This window comes from Syngnathus leptorhynchus, chromosome 21 (genome assembly GCF_054491065.1).
Source record: "Syngnathus leptorhynchus isolate UIUO chromosome 21, UIUO_Slep, whole genome shotgun sequence".
Lineage (NCBI taxonomy): Eukaryota > Metazoa > Chordata > Actinopteri > Syngnathiformes > Syngnathidae > Syngnathus > Syngnathus leptorhynchus.
The window spans coordinates 6,307,269-6,325,621 of record NC_141215.1 but is presented as its reverse complement, the minus strand read 5'-3'; the positions used below and the strand labels follow the sequence as shown (position 1 = coordinate 6,325,621).

General features: G+C 50.2%; 1 protein-coding gene across 3 annotated transcripts; it reads left to right on the top strand.

Moving 5' to 3' along the window:
* The first annotated feature begins 1,023 nt into the window (after positions 1-1,023).
* LOC147040405 (ankyrin repeat- and BTB/POZ domain-containing protein 3-A-like) lies at positions 1,024-18,236 on the top strand. Of its 3 annotated transcripts, none has more exons than XM_085902636.1 (18): positions 1,024-1,918; positions 10,865-11,005; positions 11,903-11,983; positions 12,077-12,200; positions 12,846-12,998; positions 13,079-13,238; positions 13,582-13,671; positions 14,154-14,255; positions 14,478-14,571; positions 14,640-14,775; positions 14,844-15,079; positions 15,515-15,693; positions 15,774-15,879; positions 16,630-16,732; positions 16,802-16,883; positions 16,959-17,027; positions 17,107-17,220; positions 17,300-18,236. In XM_085902636.1, the coding sequence occupies exons 1-18, from the start codon at positions 1,024-1,026 to the stop codon at positions 17,534-17,536; spliced, it is 3,102 nt and encodes a 1,033-aa protein (XP_085758762.1). In that variant the 3' UTR covers positions 17,537-18,236. The 3 variants fall into 3 exon arrangements, with proteins under 3 accessions (XP_085758762.1, XP_085758761.1, XP_085758760.1); XM_085902635.1 differs by having other exon boundaries at positions 12,074-12,200; positions 13,582-13,670; positions 14,144-14,255; XM_085902634.1 differs by having other exon boundaries at positions 11,903-12,200.
* Positions 18,237-18,353: the final 117 nt, after the last annotated feature.

Below are 18,353 nucleotides of genomic sequence, written 5' to 3'. Positions count from 1 at the left end.
GGGAGATGTTTAGATAAATAATGTGCTAATCTTTGGATAATGGCTTTTTCCATTCCATAGATGAATCGATATTTTCTTAAATCATGACTGTATAGCCATTAAAGGAAGCCATATGTTTCTAAAAATTTCAGGGGAGAAAAACAAACGTATTTCAATGACCAACGTTGGACGATATATAGGTTGTACTTGATGATGATGATGATGACGACGACGATGATGATGATTTACTGTTACCAAGCAACCAGGACTTAACAAATGCGCTTTAGCGGATCCGCACTCGGCTCATGCGTGGATCCATCGAAAGCTGCCCACCTCATCATGCAGCAGGTGCAACTCATGCGCAACAAATGTGTACGGAAACAAATATACGGCGAGTAGATGACGTGGCTTTACGCGTTTTACATTCACTTATCCATGAAATGATGGAAGGTGGGAAAAAAAGGAAGCGCAAAAAGATTGATGGTCGAAAGGAGGAAGGAAACAAACAAGGAAGGAAAAGAAATATCAAAAGTAAGGAAGGGAACACAAAAAGTAGGGAAGGGAGAAAGGAAGGAAATAAGGATGGATGAGAAAACTGAGGAAAGGAAGGAAGCGAGGGAGAGAGGACGGACGTAAGAATCTTAAGACTGGAATCATTCAATTTGATTTTAGGGGACAGGGGTTTTTGCAGGAGGGATATTGCCCTGCAATTTTCCCTATTTGTTTGTGCAGGTTGCTGTCATTCAACACGGACTCCTCCTCCAAGTGTTGCGCGTGGAGCCCCGCGCACCTCCGCAGAGCGTCGGGCGGAGGGAGGGAGGGAGGGAGGGAGGGTCGCAGGCAAACTAAAGTTTCGTGTGCTCCGCCGCCGGCCCGTGTCGCAGCAACGCGGGCCAATGACGCACAGGGCTCCGTGAAGAACCCACCGAGCTCGCATGGCTTTTTATTAAGAGTCGCGCAGGCAGGCAGGCAGGCAGGCAAGCAGCCACGAACGAGCGCACGAACAAACGCACGCACGCGTGCCCAGCAGTATGCGGCGCGGCGATGGCAGGCAACGCTGTTGAGAGCACCGCGGTGAGGACGCTGGAGGACCTAACGCTCGATTCCGGTTATGGTGGCGCGGCGGACTCGGTCCGGTCGTCCAGCGTGTCGCTGTGCTGCTCCGACCCGCCCCTGCAGTCCCTCTCCCACGGCGGCAACCGCTGGCATCTGACGGAATCCATGCACAGCCGACAGAACAGCTTGGACACGGTCAACACCGTGCTGGCCGAGGACACGGAGGCGCTGGAGTGCGCGAGCCAGCTGTGCGCCAAGCTCCCCGAGCCGGAGGAGGTGCCGTGGAGCCTGGCCGAGGTGGAGGGCGCGCTGCGGCGGCTACGGCGGCCGGGGCCGGACGAGGAACCGCCGCTGCCGCCGCCGTCCCCGGAGGTTCTGGCGCGGCTCTCGGTGCTCGTCAGCCGCGCGCTGGTGCGCCTGGCCCGGGAGGCGCAGCGGCTCAGCCTGCGCTACGCCAAGTGCACCAAGCTGGAGGTGCACAGCGCCGTCAAGGTGGTCCTCTCCTGGACCATCTCCGTCAACTGCATCGCGGCCGCGCTCAGCGCCTTGTCCCTGTACAACATGAGCGCCGCCGACAAGTTGGGTCGCGGCAAGTCAGCGCGCTGCGGGCTCGTCTTCTCCGTGGGCAAGTTCTTCAGGTGGATGGTGGACAGCCGCGTAGCGCTGCGCGTCCACGAGCACGCCGCCATCTACCTGACGGCGTGCGTGGAGAGCCTCTTCCGGGAGGTTCTCGGCCGAGTCCTGCGCAGCGCGCTACTGCAGCGGGACGACGGAGCGGCCGACCTCAGCCTGGAAGCTTTGGAGCAGGCCGTGGCTGCAGACTCGGAGATCTGGGGGCTGCTGCAGCCCTGCCAGCACCTCGTCTGTGGGAAGAACTCCAGCGGTAAGTTCCCACCTTCAGAGGGTGAAAGTAGCCAGGTACTGGAAACTTGTAGTTTCCATAGTCCTGGAAACTTGTCGTTCCTGGAATAGTTGAAGGACTCAAGCCCAATTGTCGGAACTTGGGTGCAAGACCTTCCAAAAATCCCTTGCTCTGAGGGAAGTTGCAGTTGTGGGCGATGAACACTTCCTGTCTCTGTAGCACAATCGTTTTTAGTTTACATACTGTGTAATATCAACGGAATTTCCTCTCGGGACATCTAAAAGAGGCAAATGATCCAATTATCGTCATTAACTGTGCGCATTCATTTAGTACTAACGATGTCGCGGTGTGTGGCAAATGTGTGTGTTCAATTGGGACGCAAATGCTCATCTGCCTAATTACGATCGACGTGAAAGTGCGTCTTTGACGATGTCTTTCCAACAGGTAGGTGCGCGTTTTGCAGAAAGGTTCAGAATGGATCACGTCTCATTTGTTGCGACCTTCCCCAAGGAGGCGTCGGGCGCGGGACGGATGACACGCCAGCCAAACGCTCTTGCGTGGCCGCTCCATTAAATTAGCAGCGGGACGTCTCCTCCAGCCATCGTTCATGATGAGCGCCTCCCCATTTGCATAATTCTTCCCGATCATAAGCCTTTTGTTGTCCCCGCCATTATAGGCGCCCTCCGAGCTCGGGGCCGGCCGGCTGACAGACATTCCGCCGGCTGTGATGAATTTTTATTTCATGATAGAAGCTAGATGAAGCCGGATGGCAAAGTTGTTTCTTTTCTTTTATGAGCCGCATCCCATTGACCTTTGTTTTCTTTTTACGCCCTCCAGTTTGTATTCCAAAATGGCTGCTCGGAAAGTAGTAAAACTTTCTCCGCTAGCAGCTCTCTGCAGATGGATTTTCAATCACAAACACTCAAGGACGGCTCTTCTTCTTTTCCGTCTTTGGACTTGATGACCCGGCCAATGTGTGTTTTGATGACAAAAGTCAGCTCGCAGCTTTTGACAAACACTGGAAAATTAACACAACATACCTTGCTGATTTATAGTTAAATAAATCAATAAGAGTTTTTCTAGATTTGATTGTGACGGTCATCTGGAGCTAGCTCATCATATTTCTGACCTTTTGGGTGATCTTCTTGAGCATTTTGGTGCAGCATTTGGTAACGGATAAACTGAGATTAGCCCAAATGCTAACATGGAGATACAGCTTTGCTTTCATGTTGCGTCTGATTAAAAAAAAAAAAAAATTCCGCGTCGCTGTCCTCCGTGAGCTTTTGGAAGGCGACACGACCGCCGGCTGCTGCTTTAATTAACGAGGGCGAGCGCGGGGCGAGTCCCCGGCCGGCGCCTCTGGGGAGAACCATCTGGCGGCACCACCGCGCAAAATAGGCCAGTGAGATGCGCTCGATGGAGAAGAGCATGCAGAGGCGGCCACTCGGCCATGCATTTCGTAAGCGTACTCTGTCCAAATCTGAATTTGGCCGCATCCGTTCACTTGTGGCGTTTCAACAAAAGCGGGATTCATCAACGACAGCAAAAAACATTTTGGGGTTTCTTCTCAGCCGACAGTGTCAGGCGTCTTTTCTCTGACCTGCATTTTGCGGCGTGAGAGCTTTTAGTTTCTTTCTTTCTTCTTCTCGTCCTTTTTTCTGTAAGTGGATGAGTCAGACGCGTTCCACTTGAAAGTGGCTGTGAGGTTTCCATATGCGCCTGGTATTGCAACATAAACATGGCGGCCATGGCGGCTATCTTTAGTAGGAAGGTGATGAAAGCAATGACGAAAATTCCAATAACAATACAGAGGGCCCATCTGTCTTCTTTTTTTTTTATAGCAATTTGAATAAATCTGTGTTTGAAATTGCTAGCGGTGACTATCATAAAAAAAAAAAAAAGGACCTAAGTGCCTAAACGGGCTGCTGCAGAGTCCAAATATAACTTTTTTGCCTGTGGAAATCTCTAAATATATGATATATTGCTGAATTAGATGAGAGAATCGTGAGGCTATTTCCCCTCCAAACGTTGTGCAATGCCAGAGGTGCTGATCCAAATTTGTCCCCTCCTTTGTGGTTTGCGTGTCAGGCGTGACGCCTGCCACTCGCGGTGTGGTCTTGACGTCCCATTTGTGTCAGGAGTCCTCTCGCTGGATTTCCTGACACTTGGGCCCCCCCCCCCCCGCCGTCCCCTCCGCTCGCTCGTGCCACGAAGAATTCACCAGCAGCCATTATTATTTCACACACATCCACTCGCTCGCCGGAGACGTCAAGCCTTTGACAGCCTCCTACGGGCTCGCTGATGTGTCTACTTGAAATTTAGAGGAGCAATATTTGAGTTGAGTCTGCAGGATTCAAATGGGATTCTCTCTCTTCCGTCAGTATTGATACCAGGAACACATTAGCATCATCCACTCTCTCTCTCTCTCTCTCTTTTTATCCATCTCATGCATAAATCAATCCACCACTGTATGTTATCCCTGACAGACACGACCACCGCGCATCCCGCCGTGACTGTGTAAACGCGTGCGCGCGTGGGCGCTCGCTCGCTTGGTGATTCAGCCGCGGATGAGGTCACAAGCGAGTGTAAACGGCGCCGCGGAGCATGACGAGCTTGCCCGCGGCCCGTCTAGCGAGGCGCTGGCATGCCAGTTAGCGGTTATAGGCGTCCTCGACTGGATTCTGGGAGCTTTGCTAAAGTAGGCCAGCTCGTCGCCGACCCGAGAAGTTAGCCAGAGGCGCCTTTGGAGACGTTCAAATCCAGCCGACCTTACAAAGTTGCAGCCAGTAGGCTGAAAAGGTGACAGAGGCCATTTCAGATTAGAAGTGATGACGTCATGTTGGCGCATACGCAAAGGTAGAAAACAAAGCAAAAAACGATTAGTATCAAAGCCGGGCATAAAAGGCCGTCTCGTCAGCAAAAGTTTGTTTTCTGCACTTTTGAGTTCAAAGGAGGTCATTTGTCTGAAGCCAGCCCATCTGCAACTGCTGATTGATTTTTGTTTTTGGACTTAATTGCTTGGTATTACTTTGAAATATGACACAGAGCCACGCAATCCGTCAAATCTGCCGTTGCGCTCGTGTGAGCGAGCTTATATAAAAACTAATGAAGCCGTTTTGATTAGAGTTTTGCAGCCTGCTAGATAATCACCCCGAGAGCCATCCATTCGCTCGTGGAAATGATCCGGAATGTTTTTTGTGTGAGAGTCCCAGAAAAAGGATCCGGGAATCTCCCCCCCCCGCCCGGCGCGCCGACATCCGCTAAATCTCAACGGAATATTTCAAATTAGCTTGTTTGAACAAAATCGTTTGTAACTGTCACGACGTTCCGAATAAATTTGATTGGGAAGCGCATCCCGCCGCCCACTAGAAGAAGAGACGAGCGAGCGTTTGTTTCCGCCTGGCAAAACGGGGATAATCACGGTGGGCAAATGAGCCGAGTCCCGCGCGCCCGGGCCCTCGTCGACCGCCCCGGAGCGACCCCGTGACAAGCTTGATGGATGGCGCCGTTCGCCGAGCTCACTCCCAGAGGAAGCTTTCGGAATACGATGGCGGCGCTCTGCGGGTGGTCACGAGACCGACGAAACGGGAAGGACCAAAGGCGGAGCTTGATCCGGCAAGGGGTGAACGTGTTTGTTTCAGCCCATGGATGATGTGTGAGCTCATGTGAGAAATGAGGTGGCGCCAGGGGGCAAAGGTCATTTTATAAAAAGCCAAAGGGGGTGTGAATGAATAACTTTGGACAACGATTATAGACTTGAATAGACTCAAGCGGATGTGAAACGCTGTGGAAAAATCATTGAGATCGCAGCAGGCGGGCCCGCATTGCCCACTTGGCACGTGTGGCTCATCTCCTCTGAACACCAAAACAATTGGCAACAATCATAAAAGGAACATTTTTTTTCTTGCCACTGTGTTGCCATGGCAGCACTCTGAGCGTGCTGTGGTCACATTCTATATTAGCCCCCCACCACCACCACCACAAAAATATTATTGGTAAATACAAATTTGAGTGGCAAACCTGTTAATGTGCTCACCAGTTGGCCCACACACACACACAAACGCACAAGAGCGTTAATCTCATGGCATGACATCATCCAATCCAGCTACAACACGACACGTTTTCCTGGGCTGGCATCCAAAAGGCGCTGTATTCCAAATTGATTCCGGCCCGAGAACAAGCTCCCCCATGGAAGTTGACTTCATTTGTTTGTTTGTTTGTTTGTTTTTTCTGTGCCTTACATCGTCCCCACTGATTTTACAAAATATAGCAACTGTTGCCGAATAACCAATTTGTTTTCAATTCACTCGCGTTAAAAATAAATATTTGAAATTTTCATGAATTATGGAATGTGTTTTCATAAATGTTTGAACCAAATTGACTTTTTCCCAAGCATTGTCTTATTCATGATCAGAAAAAAAAAAAAAAATTCATTCATATTGGAGTCATGTACATAACATTACTCATGTTATGAGGATGCTGCAAGTAAAGTTGCACGTTTGGTATTATATTATACTGTGGTGTTCGCATTCAGAATTCCCCTACGGAACTAAAGGTACAAGAGTGTGTTGGGGTGGGGGTGTTTATGTAGTTACGCATTTCCTTTGTTGTTCTGCTATATGATTGCTGATTGGCAGGAAAAAAACAATACAATGACGTACAACCACCTAGGATTGGGGTTGGTCTGTTTGGCGGAAATGAGATGGTAGTTCAAACACGGACGATTTTTGCGAGGAAAACGTCTATAATCAATGTACATTCGGTGAGTATTTGATTTATTGATGCTTTTGATATTTGATGTTAATTCTCTAAAATTGTTTTTAGAGTTATAATTTCTTCCTCTACGATTTTTCCTCTGGAACGTAAGTGCATACACGACACACGACTGCTCCTACAGGCCAATGTGTGCATAGCAGTAACAGTCGCTATTTATTTGTATTCATCCTTTTGTACTGTTTCTATATTATATGACTTGATGTTGTAACTAATCTTTCAAGTTATATTTAAAAATTTGGCTGTTGAATATTTAGTATCTTTTCAAATTAATTGTGATTTCAATATCAATCCAAATTCAGTCCATAATTGAGTAAACATCCTATTGTTGTCAGTTGGGCCTTGAGAAATAACCTTGGCAAAAGAGCCGCATGCTGCTTCACCAACATGTTCTTCTCATTTGGTCCCACGCTCGGAATTCATTGCAAACAAGGCCAAGCGCCGCCTTCGCTGAATTGATGGAATTTCTGAGTGTGTGCGTATTAATATTGATGCGCTTCTGATGAGCTTTCCTGACTTGCTAACATTTGGAAAGGTCGCAACCCGGGGGAGATGATAGCCATCGTCCCCGTCGCTTGCCGTAAGATTCCGGGGTCCTTCCAAGCCAAGCGTCTTTCTCCGTTTCTGACCTTGCTGGAATTTGCTGAAGGTGCTTCCCGGCGTTTGCACCGGCACTTGGTATTCCGCTCTCCTTTCGGGCGCCTTCTCCGTATCCTCTGGGAGATCATTGAAGGCCGGAACGTTTTATTTGCCGTGCTCCGACAGTCTGACGTTCTCGTCGTTTCGCATCGCAAATCTCGACATATATCATTTTCTCCGTGGCATGGCCTCGACCTTTCTCTTTTCTGTCTTTGTTTTCTCAGCTTCTCTCTGATGTTAACTTCATTCTGAACAATGTGGGCAACGCACAGCGCATAAAAAGAAAAAAGAAATATATATATATGTATAATAATAATCCCCCTCTTTGCGTCCACTTGTGTGAAAACGTTTCTAGCGTCCTCAAATAAACACTCGAGTGTGCAAGGGCTCTGCCAGCAAGTTGACAAATGCTCTCCGGGGAAAACAAGCTGCACTTTTGGCACCGTTGCTCGCTCTCGCCGCCAGATGCTAAATGGGCTCTCCCGCAAGAAGGCGTGCGCAATATTCCGGAAATTAGCATGACGGATGTCGCGCAGCCAATGCTCGTCCATCAGCGCTTAATTACTGCAAATTAATTTTCCTGGTTTTTATTCAAGTTGACTCTTTTTTTCTTTCTTTGCATTGTGTGTGTGTGTGTTCAGTAATTAAGTGACCTGGTTGAGCGCGAGGCGCTGTTGTGGTCAATGGCGGTCAATGAACTAATGAATGGCGGTTGCGATGGTATAAATCGGGTCGGGACCAGACGGCGCTGAGCTGCCTGCCTGCCTGCGGGCAGCCGCCAACGATCGCCCGTTCCCAACACGATGATGACGCAATGACGTCAGGATTGATTATTGCATTGCATCTTAGTTTTGCATCATCATTGTGCGGGCACTTGGGATTATTCAGAAGTTTTTCTGTCTGTTCATAAGTGATTCATTCGTCTTCTTCTCATTTAGCGAGCGAGGCTGCTAATTCCATTGTCTTTGATGCTAACGATAAACTTGTGTGCGTCAGCAAGCCTCGCTTTCACCCGTCACCCGCTAAAAGGCATATCTCACCGCCTCCTCTCTTATCTCTCCTTGCTTGGCTTTCTTTCTTTTTTCTTTTTTTTTTCTAAGAAGAGATGCGTTGCAAAGACAACAAGCGATGTAAAGATAGGGGTGGCAGCGGAGCGCACCTTGTGCAGGCGCTGAATTTACAATGTGTCGCAATGCAACACGGATGACACGCTGAGGGGAAAGCGCACAAACAATTAAGTGTTTTGCTCCCACGGGCCGGCAGTCCATATTTCACCGCCGTAAAGCCCGGTTATTTATCGGCACTTTTTGGCTCGGAAGACTTTGCGCTGGCTGGGTTGATTTAGAGACGCTTTGGAGCGTGTCAGCGCCCTCGTGTGGACGCTAAAGGAATTGCAGTATCGATTTCCTTGGTAAGTGAGCAAGGTGAGCGGCAAGCATTTACGCGGTGCCGCGCTGATCTCGTGCAGTGAAAATGGCCGCTGCGCGCGGGAGTCATTATTGATCGGGCTCGGTTGATCGGTCGCGATGGCACAAATCGATGGAGCGCATCATGTCGGGAGCGGACGCCGCCGGCCTGCGGGCAGCCGTTATCGATTTCGATGCCGCGTCGTGCTTTCAAAAAGCCCTCATTTGAAACCTGATCTCCAACCCTCACCAGATTTGAAAAAAAATCCATGTTAGTTGGAAAATTTATTTCTATTGACTTGGTGTCGCGTGTTGGAGGAGGAAAAATAAAAAAAACAAGTGGGGAAGTGTCCAGGCAACGACAGGCCGACGTCTTGCTGTTATTTTTTTCTTTCTTGAGGAATAATGAGTCAAGGTGTGAACAATGAAGCCGAGGTATGAAAAGTGTCGCTTGACGTCAATCTACCTGCTGCTTTCAAAGCTCGCGAGTGACTCACACGGCAGTTTAGCAAGGACAAGAAATAAATCGCTTCTCCTCATTTGGGGGAAATTCCAATGTGGTAGCAGCAGCGCCATCTTTTCTTTTTTTTTTCCTTTTTTTTCTTTTTGCGTGCATCTGGATGTGCAAACGTCCTCAGCTGCTCTCCTGGCTCATGTACGCTGCGCCGCGTGCGCCTGACCCACTTCCCTGATTGGCCGCACACTCCAAGCCTCAAAACAATCACAAAAAAAAAAAAAAACCTCTCAGTCCCTGTGGTAAACATTTAGGAGTCATCATGACAATTAAAGTCGAGTTGAAAAAAAAAAGAAACTCGAAAAATTACAGCTTCTATTTTAAAGTCGAAAGAATGTCGCAGAGATTGGATTTGGGTTCTTGGGGCAGGAAAAAAGAAAACGGACCCGACGTGCCAGTTTGAGGCTTCCTCCAATTGGAGCCTCGGCTGCGCTGTCACATCACGGCCGTCCGTTGGAATGCACACCTGACACCTCCATTAAGGGTCCGGCTGACGGGCTGCGCCGTCACCCGCAATTTCCCCGGGGATTGTCACGGTGACAGGAACTGGCAGGCCGGGACACTCGGTGACCCTGACCTTAACCCCCCCTCCCTCGACCTCAGTCAGCATCTTAGCTGTCAGAGGCGCCGCCGCCACCTCGGTGCTGACAGCGGCCGAAAGAATATGAAGGTCTCGGCCGCTGTCAAGACTTAGCTTAGCTGGTAGCTCGAGGGAGCTTCTGTTTTCATTGCTGTGCAAAATCCAAAACGATTACTCCAGGTAGGCGGACACTGGAAAATGACCCGATTGCACAAGTTGACGTTTTGGAAAGGAATTTCTTTTCGGGCCGTTTCTTCACGTTACGCCGCCTCGGCGATGTCGGCCATCGCAGCTGCGAACTGGCCGAGCGGCCAAGCTGGGTGACCGACGGCGCGTTGACCTGGAAGCCAAAAGCCGCCGCTGCCGCCCCGAATGTGCCAGAAGGTGTGCAATTGTGTCAGGACAATTGTTGGCGCACTTTGCCGGCGCCACCTTTAGGGCGACGGAAGGTTTTTTTGACCTTTCTGTCAACTGCACCATGTTCAACACTTTCCAATTGACTTTTTTTTTTTCTTTGGGTCGCTTACAAGGCAGCAAAGTAATTGCTAACGATATGGTAACGATTGCGTGGACGGAAAGCTTCCAACGTGTGCTCTCGCTTCCTGTTTTGCTTTCGAAAATGCCTTAAAAAAATTCATTGAAATGAAAATTGGCCCAAAAATGATGTATTGATTTCTTATTTTGCGGGACCGCGTCGTGCGTGCAGCTGTGAGGTTTCATTTCTTTTTTTTTGTGTGCTTCCCTTACACTAAGGCCTGCTGAGCCAATCACAGCCCAATCGCCTGTTGCCATGGCGACTACCTGTTAATATTCCGAGAGAGTTTTCTCACCGGTGAGGGGAGATTGCCGCACTCCTCCTGAAGAAAATCGATTCCTGCAGGTGGAGAAAAAAAAAAAAAAAGAAGGGCCACCCGTTTGATGCGGCGGCTCATCATCAATGTGGCCTAATTGACCTTGACCAGGATTACGGCCTGGCTAAAATGGACTCCTGCCTTTCCCTTTCGGCTTTATCCCCACTTCAGTGACAAAATGTGAAAATGTTTCTGCTTCCGCAGGTGCGCTGAGCCTACCCGAGAGTCTGAACCTCCACCGGGATCAGCAGCAGCGCTCGGGTCACGGCTGCCTCACGCCGGCCGAACTGCGCACGTTGGAGCAATCGTTGCTGGCCACCAGGGTTGGAAGCATCGGCGAGCTGAGTGAGTATCACGCACCATCTATTTTTGATGGGCCTCATTTTTCTTGACGTGACATGTTGGAAATGAAAGTAAGGTGGAATAGAAGCGGCCTTTCTTCAAAATGAAACGCCCCCGAGTGGCGATTTGAACGGACATCTTTGTTTTCTTGGCCTGAAGTTTGCTCAGCAGCCTGCGTCCTCCACAAAAAATCTTTTTGGCATGTGTCGGAAAGGCGGCCTTCCAGGAGCGGCGGCGGCGGCCTCGCTTGCCAAGGATTCACTTTAAACAATGAATCCATTAATCCTAAACTAGAAGGTCCTTGTTTTTCAAGATAAACATCAAACAGGGATATGATATTATTTGCTCATTTGCATATTTCATCAGCAGAGAGGAGAAAGTCGTGAGTCCTTTCGACAGAGAAAAACAAAATGATATGCTTACCCGTTTGTGTGTGTGTGTGTGTTTTGCTGAGCTCATCACAGCATCGACACCCCCCCCCCCCCCCCGTCAAAAAAAACGAAACAAGCAACGACAGCAGAGGAATTAATGAAGCAACACAAAAGCGCTTCACCAAGGGAGGCATTAGCAGTTTGTCTCGTTAAAAATCAAAGTTGTTCTTTGCAGACGCGCTTTAGGGACACCCCCCCCTGCCACTTCTCAGCTCGCCAGGCGTGGACGCCTTCCAGAATCTGGCTTTCTCCCTTTTCTTTTATGCTCTTTATCTTCCCGCTGACCGAGGCCGCTTCCTGGAAAGCGGGCGTGACAGCTAACCTTCAGCGATTCCAAGAATTAAAAAAAAAAAAGCAGATGCATCGGGCAAGCCATCCAACGCATCCCCCCCCCAAAAAAGAAAGAGATCAAATTTGAGAAAATGCAATGTTGAAAAATTGCATGAATTTAATTTTTTTGTTCTCGCAGGCGATTTGGTGTCGCGGGCCATGCACCACCTGCAGCCGCTGCACGTGAAGAACAGCAGCACCGGAAGCCCTCTCCACCACCACCACCACTATCACCACCACAAGATGGCCGCCGCCACCGTCAGTAGCAGCAGCAGTGGCAGCGGCAGCTCGGGCGTGGCGGCCACTTGCGGCGGCGGCGGCGACATCCACTGGGAGCCCGAAGCGCTCTACACCTTGTGCTACTTCATGCACTGCCCACAGGTGGAGTGGGAGAACCCCAACGTGGAGCCCTCCAAGGTCACCCTGCACACCGAGAGGTACGTTGCCCCTGGGGGGGAGGCTCTGAGGTCCTTGCCCCCCCTCCCCCCCCAAAGAAAAAAAATCCTAGCACCGGCAGAGCACATTGCAACACATCATGTGCTTTGTTTTGCTCTGATCTATGGAAGTATTTTTTAAATTATGGAGGGAGGAAGGCAGTCCATTCATGGAAGAGCAGAGAAGAAGGATGTGAATGCTTGATTACACCAGGCGCCTGCGTAAAATGAATTGAACATGAGGAAAAAAAAAATGACAGAGGGCAATTCCAGATGAGGCCCGGCCTACTTCCAGCTCGACCTGGTTTGAACCCCGGCGATACCCAAATAGTCAACCTATTCGAACTCTGGTCAGCCAAGAAAGTAAGTCAATAGTTTTCCTCCCAAAACAAGCATTTTGAATGATCGGACAAAAGTAGAGATTTTGCGCCTGCTGAAATATGAAGCCCAGCTCACGGCATCAGTTTGATTGAGGGCTGCTCGTAAGAGTTTTAGCATCTCTCTCTTCGCCCTCACAGCGAGTCTAAATCAATTTTATGAGCTTGGCTCGGCCTTTATAGAGACGTGTAATGAGCAAGTCGATGCGGCGCGATTTACGCCGTGGCCGCGTCGGCGGCGCTATTGACGCGTGCGCTGCGACTCCCTCAGGCCCTTCCTGGTGATGCCGCCGCTGATGGAGTGGATCCGGGTGGCGGTGGCCCACGCCGAGCACCGCCGCAGCCCGGCCGTGGACAGCGACGACGTGCGGCAGGCCGCCCGACTCATGCTGCCCGGTGTCGACTGCGAGCCCCGACAAATCAAGTCAGCCCGCCGGACCGGATCCAGCCCACAAAAAAGAGGCTTTTGAAATTCACAATATTTGCGTTTCGGTTGCTGCCTAGAGCAGAGGATTGTTTCTGCGCCACCCGCAAGCTGGACGCCACGGAGGCCAAGTTCTTGCAGGACCTGGGCTTCCGGATGCTCAACTGCGGACGCACCGACCTGGTCAAGCAGGCCGTCAACCTGCTGGGACCCGACGGCGTCAACAGCGTCAGCGAGCAGGTACTAAAACGGGGCTCACCCCACGTCTCTAGCGCCCCCAAGTGGAAGGGAGGTCACTTCTTTCGGCACTTTCTTTCTTTTTGGCACCGCCAAGAGTTGAGAGCGAGAAGCATCTTCTGGCGGCGCCTGCCAACATACGCGGCAGTCTCCCACGCCAGCAAGTGCTCGTTTGTCTCTTTCGGTTTTGGTCGCCAGCCTTCGCCCAAACAATCCTTCGCTTGGAAAAAAAAAAAAAAAGTCCTACTTTTAAAAGAAGCATTTTACAGGGAAAAAGTTTGAGTCATTCAAGTATTTTGCAAGAAAAAAAAAGCATTTTCAATTCAATGTGACCATTGTGTTCCAGGGAATGACACCCCTGATGTACGCGTGCGTGCGTGGGGACGAAGCCATGGTCCAAATGCTCCTGGATGCCGGCGCCGACGTCAACGGCGAGGTAAGCGACTCCCGGCCGTGCTTTCGCTGCCGCATGATGGTAACCAAATTGCTGTGGGGCCTCTGCGGGGCTTTTTCTTGTTTGTTTATTTTGCCGCTCATCAATAATGCATGCTCATCATTCCTGGAGCTCGCTCGCTCGCTCGCTCGTGACTCATCTAATCGCCGCAGTCCAGAGAGCACGCTGCCGCACGTTTAACAAACGACTCCGTGGACGTCCATTTTCATGAACGCTCCTCCTCAACTCCGCCAAAGCGCCACCTGAAACACAATCTCTCAAAGTTTGATGAAAAAAAATTAGTTTGAAGTGGCTCATTTTCATAGTTCCTTGCCTCTTGGATTAAAAAAAAAAAAAAAATCCCCCAAAGCAAACTTGCTTGACTTTTCTATCAGCTTTTCGAATCAAAACGGCGCTTCTTTCTGCAACCGCCTGCTAGCGCCCCCTGTTGGCCGCCGTTAACTTGTGTAATGTGACTCTCCCAGGTGCCCGCCACAGTGCGCAAGCACCCGTCCGTTTATCCCGACGTACGCGGCGGGACGCCGCTCACGTTCGCCGTCTTGCACGGACACGCACCTGTCGTGCAGGTAGTGACGGCCCACCCCCTCCATTGAAAAAAAAAAATTCATAAGGAACACAATCAATCATTTATCTCAATGGATTCATGCGCACCACATTCTAAATCAACCTGTTGTGTGTCCGTAACATCATACACACTGACGGCAGGCAGCGCTTCCAGAATATTCCATGCCCACGTTTTTTGTTTTTGTCTCCTTTGACCCCCATTTTTGACCCCGTTGCCTCCTCAGCTGTTGCTGGACAACAGCGGCGGCGTGGAGGGTTCGCTGCAGGACGGCGCCGACAACTACGCGGAGACGCCGCTCCAGCTGGCCTCCGCCGCAGGTGCGCACGAATTACTCGGAAATATCGCCGGTCCTCTTGAAGTAAACGTTTGAGGACGTCCCGCGTAGGCAACTTTGAGCTGGTGAGTCTGCTCCTGGAGCGAGGCGCCGACCCGATGATCGGCACGGCGTGTCGCAACGGCATCTCGTCGGCGCCGCTCGGCGACATGAACTCCTTCGGCCTGGCGGCGGCGCACGGACACAGGTGGCACCTTTTAGCCGAATATTCCGCCTTGAGTTTCCTAAAATGACAGCGGTCCGCTCCGTTGGTAGAAACGTGTTCCGGAAGCTGCTCTCGCACACGGAGAAGGACAAGGCCGACGTCGTTTCCCTGGAGGAGATCCTGGCCGAGGGTTCGGCGCCGTCGGCGCAGAAGGCGTCGGCCTCGCACGCTAACGGCGGCGGCACGCTGCGAACAGGAAAGGCCAAACTGCGCGCCCTGAAAGAGGCCATGTACCATAGCGCCGAGCACGGCCACGTGGACATCACCATCGACATCCGCAGCTTAGGTCAGACTCACGCATGCGTGCCACACCTCAACCTTTTCACGCTTTTCACTTGAGAGTGGCTAGTGAGCAATTTCTTCCTAGCTTAATGCTAACAAGCACAAAGCTAACTTATACGCGTCAAAAACGGTGGCGCAGCTCACGCGGATAGACAGTCGAATCATTTCTCTCAATGGGGGAAGATGATTTGAGATATGCGCAAGGCACGGAATGAAGTCAACTTGTAAGTCAAGGCACCGCCGTCATCAATAAGCGAGCGCCTCTCTGCCACATTTCACCAACTTCATTCTCGCATTCATCTGAGGGGGCCAAGCTTTTTCAAAGTCACATTTTTCTGGAAAATTCTCATTCTATTAATGCTCCACCTGTATATCGAAAGCCAGTCCGATGAATGGAGGAACGTCAAATGATGGAGTCTTTCCCATCACGCGCGTCCAGGCGTTCCGTGGACGCTGCACACGTGGCTGGAGTCGCTGCGGACGGGTTTTGCGCAGCAGCGCCGGCCGCTGATCCAAGCTCTTCTCAAGGACTTCTGCTGCATCCGCGAGGACGAGTACACCGAGGAGCTGCTCACGCACGGCCTGCCCCTCATGTTCCGCATCCTCCGATCCTGCAAGGTCCGCCGCTCGCCTTTCAGATGCACTGTCGATCGGAGCGCTCTCGTCCTCGCTGACTGTGGAACTCTGCTGGCGTTTAGAACGAGGTGATCAGCCAGCAGCTGTCTGTCATCTTCACGCAGTGCTACGGTCCCTTCCCCATCCCAAAGCTCACCGAGATCAAGAGGAAGCAGACCTCGCGCTTAGGTGACAAAATGCAAACTTGTCCCGACTTGAACTGCTTATTTTTAGCTTTTCGTCAAATGTTCAAGCTTTTAAGATGCGCATCAAATGTCAAATCCCCTCCTCCCCTTTCTCCGATTATTTTTGACATTTATTTGATTTGATTTTTTGGAAATATGAATCCGACTACTCTGAAGTGCCCTCCAGCTGGATCCGGTTCGAGAATACACCTGCATTTGTAATGTGGTTTGAAAACAAATCCAAGAAAAGTGAATAGCTGCGCTGTAGCACCCCCTATCGTTTGAATGTCTCATTGCACTTTAATTCAATCCCTGATGACAATTTACTTAGAAGTACACCTACAAAAAAAGTCTCAAGGATCGACGCCCCCCCCCCAAAAAAAAACATGAAGTCCACCATTTTGCGTTGAAGTGTCCATTTTCGGGCGAGCATTTCCCAGCGTCCTTCTCCTCGAGATTCTGTCTGATTGCCACCAAATTTGGCTCATGTGGACCTGACAGATGGGTGAGAATTTCGATGGGTTTTTATGTTATTGCGTGTTGGCGGAGCATGGCAGCGAATGTTGATGACTCACTCAAAAAAGCAGGCCAAACAGCACAAGGCCAGAGAAGACACGCCACGCACTTTTAATGGACTAATTGTTGTGTTTTCATTTTTCATAAAGCCACTCGGAGCACGTTGGTTTAAGCCGCTGCCGCACTCAGCGTTCAGACGAGATGACTAATGAGGCGTTTTGTGTGCTGCTATCGGCAGACCCGCACTTCCTCAACAACAAGGAGATGTCGGATGTCACCTTCCTGGTGGAGGGGAAACCCTTTTATGCACACAAAGTTCTGCTTTTCACCGCATCGCCCAGGTAAAGGCTCTTTTTTTTTTTCATGATCATCTGCGGACTTTAAACAAAAAATGGATCAATTACTTCCAGATTTAAATCTCTGCTGCAAAACCGACCGGCGGCCGAGAACACGTGCATCGAAATCAGCCATGTCAAGTACAACATATTCCACGTAAGGCGTACTCCAACCCACTAGGGGGCAGTGTAGCAACCGGGCACCTCAATAAGTCTGTTTTTGTCTGTCTAGTTGGTTATGCAGTATCTCTACTGTGGGGGCGCAGAGTTCTTGCACATACGCAACACCGAAGTCATGGAGGTAAGAGGGCCTTGGCTTAGCATGTGTTAGCTAGTGCGAGTTAGCATTTGTAACTGAGACGGCCGCGTGTGTCGCGCAGCTACTGTCTGCCTCCAAGTTCTTCCAACTCGAGGCCCTTCAGAGACATTGTGAGATCATCTGCTCCAAGAACATCACCACCGAGACCTGCGTGGACCTCTACAAGCACGCCAAGGTCAGACAACGGCCGATAGCAGAGCATTAGCGCTATCCTGCACAAAATGCTAACGTTGCTTTGATCTCCGACGGCACAGTTCCTGGGCGCCTTGGAGCTGACGCGCTTCATCGAGGGCTACTTCCTGAAGAACATGGCGCTGCTGGTGGAGCTGGACACCTTCAAGCAGCTTCTGTACGAGGCCCCGCCGCCGGCTCCCTCCTCCCCAGACGGCCCCGCCCCCCCCTGCTCGGACATCCTGCACGACCTGGAGAAGACGCTGGCCTCTCGCGTCCACTCCATCCACCTGTCCACTTCCAAAGGCTCGGTGGTGTGACGCGCGCGCCACCGTCAGTGATCAGTAGCAAAGCCAGCAAAAGGAACCTTTTGGGCCAAACCTTCTGCATCTGGGGGACACTGTGTTACCAAACTCCTCCCACCCTGATTTGGTTTTGTTTTTTGCATGAGGCCCTTTTATGCACAGCCTTCCTTCTGAGGAAGTGGAGGACCCCACTGAAATAATGCAAAGTGTCATTAGATCCACGTTTGTCCAACTTTGTCATCTCCGGCTCGAATTTGTAGCCGGCCGCCGTCCTGCTTTCGCGGCACATTTTTTCCCCCTCCTGTAATATACTGGTGAGTTCAAGTCAAGCAAAATGATTGAAAAGGGAATGAAATGTGATGGGAAATATAAAGAGGTATTGATCAGCAGGTATTCTTAATAAAGTGGCAGCGTGTCCAGTCCAGCAGTCAACCAAAAACAGAATAGTAATGCAGTACTGTACTACTATTGATTGTAGGCACTTGAATCGTGTAAATAGAAACAGAAATCCTATACTATTTCTTTATTTTCATACATATAGCCCCATAGATTTCATTTTAATCTATTTTGTTGATATGCATATAAAAAGGATGTTTCAAAAATAATTTATGGAAGTCTGACTGAGACACAATGTGAGAAGCAAGGATGTAGTTGCACTCGTGCTACACTTTCCATGTTTCTGTGGGCAGACAATAAATGACCACATTTTCATTTATATGTTGCATTTGATTGTTTCCCCGCGTATGATGTGCATAATACTTGAAAGGGGCGTATGATTGAATTTTGGCTGCTAGATTTTTTTTATTATTTTGCATCCTAACCCTGCAGTACT